This window comes from Pygoscelis adeliae, unplaced genomic scaffold (genome assembly GCF_000699105.1).
Source record: "Pygoscelis adeliae isolate BGI_AS28 unplaced genomic scaffold, ASM69910v1 Scaffold111, whole genome shotgun sequence".
NCBI classification, from domain to species: Eukaryota; Metazoa; Chordata; class Aves; order Sphenisciformes; family Spheniscidae; genus Pygoscelis; species Pygoscelis adeliae.
The window spans coordinates 1,864,424-1,866,209 of NW_008824542.1; the positions used below are offsets into that span (position 1 = coordinate 1,864,424).

At 44.6% G+C, this 1,786-nt stretch overlaps 1 protein-coding gene across 1 annotated transcript in view; it reads left to right on the forward strand.

Annotated features, from left to right (window-relative positions):
- The first annotated feature begins 1,550 nt into the window (after window positions 1-1,550).
- The window catches only part of EIF3H (eukaryotic translation initiation factor 3, subunit H), a 93,111-nt gene continuing 92,875 nt past the window's right edge, over window positions 1,551-1,786 (forward strand). Inside the window, exon 1 of the mRNA XM_009321694.1 lies at window positions 1,551-1,775. Within this exon, the coding sequence (XP_009319969.1) occupies window positions 1,551-1,775 (225 nt within the window). The remainder of the gene's footprint in view (window positions 1,776-1,786) is intronic.

Sequence of the window (1,786 nt, forward strand, 5' to 3'; positions counted from 1 at the left end):
CTACACTTGCTGGAGGCCCTTCTGATTTTTTGTGTAGCTAGTGGGGTCCAGGTATATAAGAGAACCATATTATAGCTTGAACACTTATATATTTCTGACAAAATTCATGGGTGTAGTTTAGACTAGGTTGTGTGTGACTTTGTGAGCCGTTTCTTCAATGCTTATGAGCTTGCTAGATTTTCAGTTTCACAGTTGTATGACCCTTCATAGCAAGGAACTCAAAAGTCCCTCTCGGGATTGTCCTGGTTTCGGCAGGGATAGAGTAAATTTCCTTCCTAGTAGCTGGTACAGTGCTGTGTTTTGGATTTAGGATGGGAACAAAATTGATAAGGCACCGATGTTTTAGTTGTTGCTAGGTAATGCTTACACTGGCCAAGGATGGGAGGGGGCACAGCCAAACTGGCCAAAGAACCATTCCATACCATGTGACGTCATGCTCAGTACATAAACTGGGGGAAGCTGGCCGGGGGGGCTGCTGCTCGGGGACTGGCTGGGCATCGGTCGGCGGGTGGTGAGCAATTGTACTGTGCATCACTTGCTTTGTGTATTATTACTATTATCATATTATTATCATTATCATTTTATTTCAATTATTAAACTGTTTTTATCTCAACCCACAAGTTTTCTCACGTGCTTTTCCAATTCTCTCCCCCATCCCACCGGGATTATCATTTTATTTCAATTATTAAACTGTTTTTATCTCAACCCACAAGTTTTCTCACGTGCTTTTCCAAGTTCCCCCCCCCCTCCCGTGGGGGGGGGGGGGAGTGAGCGAGCGGCTGCGTGGTGCTTAGTTGTCAACTGAGGTTAAACCACGACAGTCCTTTTTGGCGCCCAACGTGGGGCACGAAGGGTTTTGAGATAATAACGGATTAACCGGAGCGTATTAAGGAACTTATATCTGTTAATAGTGGTGGGTCACAATGTTGGTTTCTCTGTTCTCGATATTGATTTGTATAATCTGCATCGTGCTCCTTTTTTTGCTGTACATGTTAAAGATTGGTGTTGGTTTTTGCAGTTTGCTGTGGTCTGGTGCGATTAGTGATGTCTCGCTTGTGAGGTTTGTTTTTAGAACATTGACCTTGACATTAGTGTGGTATGTAAGCTTCGCAATGAAGCCGTTACTGTACCACGGATACCATTTCGTGGAGACAACTAGCAATTACAGTAACTTTTCTGAGAGTTTTTTTACGGAGGAAATACAGAAGGGCAGTGTCACTACCTTCTTCTATGATGTTTCCTCCTTCATTACAGTAACTTTTCAGTATTGTGAACAGCCTTGGGTGGTTAAGATACTTCTATTGGTACTTCTTGGGAATATTGTTTTGGTTTTGTCTAAAGTGGGTAAGCAATTTAAGAATATCATCCAGAGATTTACCCCAAGGCTGAATAGTTATGAGTGGCAGGGTGTGTGGGACAAGATGGGCAAATACCTAGGCCAATGGGCACCCCCAGTGTTTTGGAACTTCACCCCTGAGCAACTGCAAAATCCTGAAAAGTTAGTAGAATATTTGGAAAAAGTATGCTGTCACCCTGGCAACTCCAGAGAGATGCAGATCATTGCAACATGCTGGGGCCTGGCCCATGCCTACCGAGCCCTGTTCAACACCATTCAGTACCCTCAAAGGCAAGAGAAGGTCTCCGGATCTGACAGTAAAACGACATGCACTGCGGCTACTCAGACTCTGGTGACAGGCCCTGTGGCTGAACTAAAGAACCAGCCTGTGCCAGTATCAGTTGCCCCTGTTACACAAGAAGAAATTTTGGCAGCGGAAGTCGGCTCATT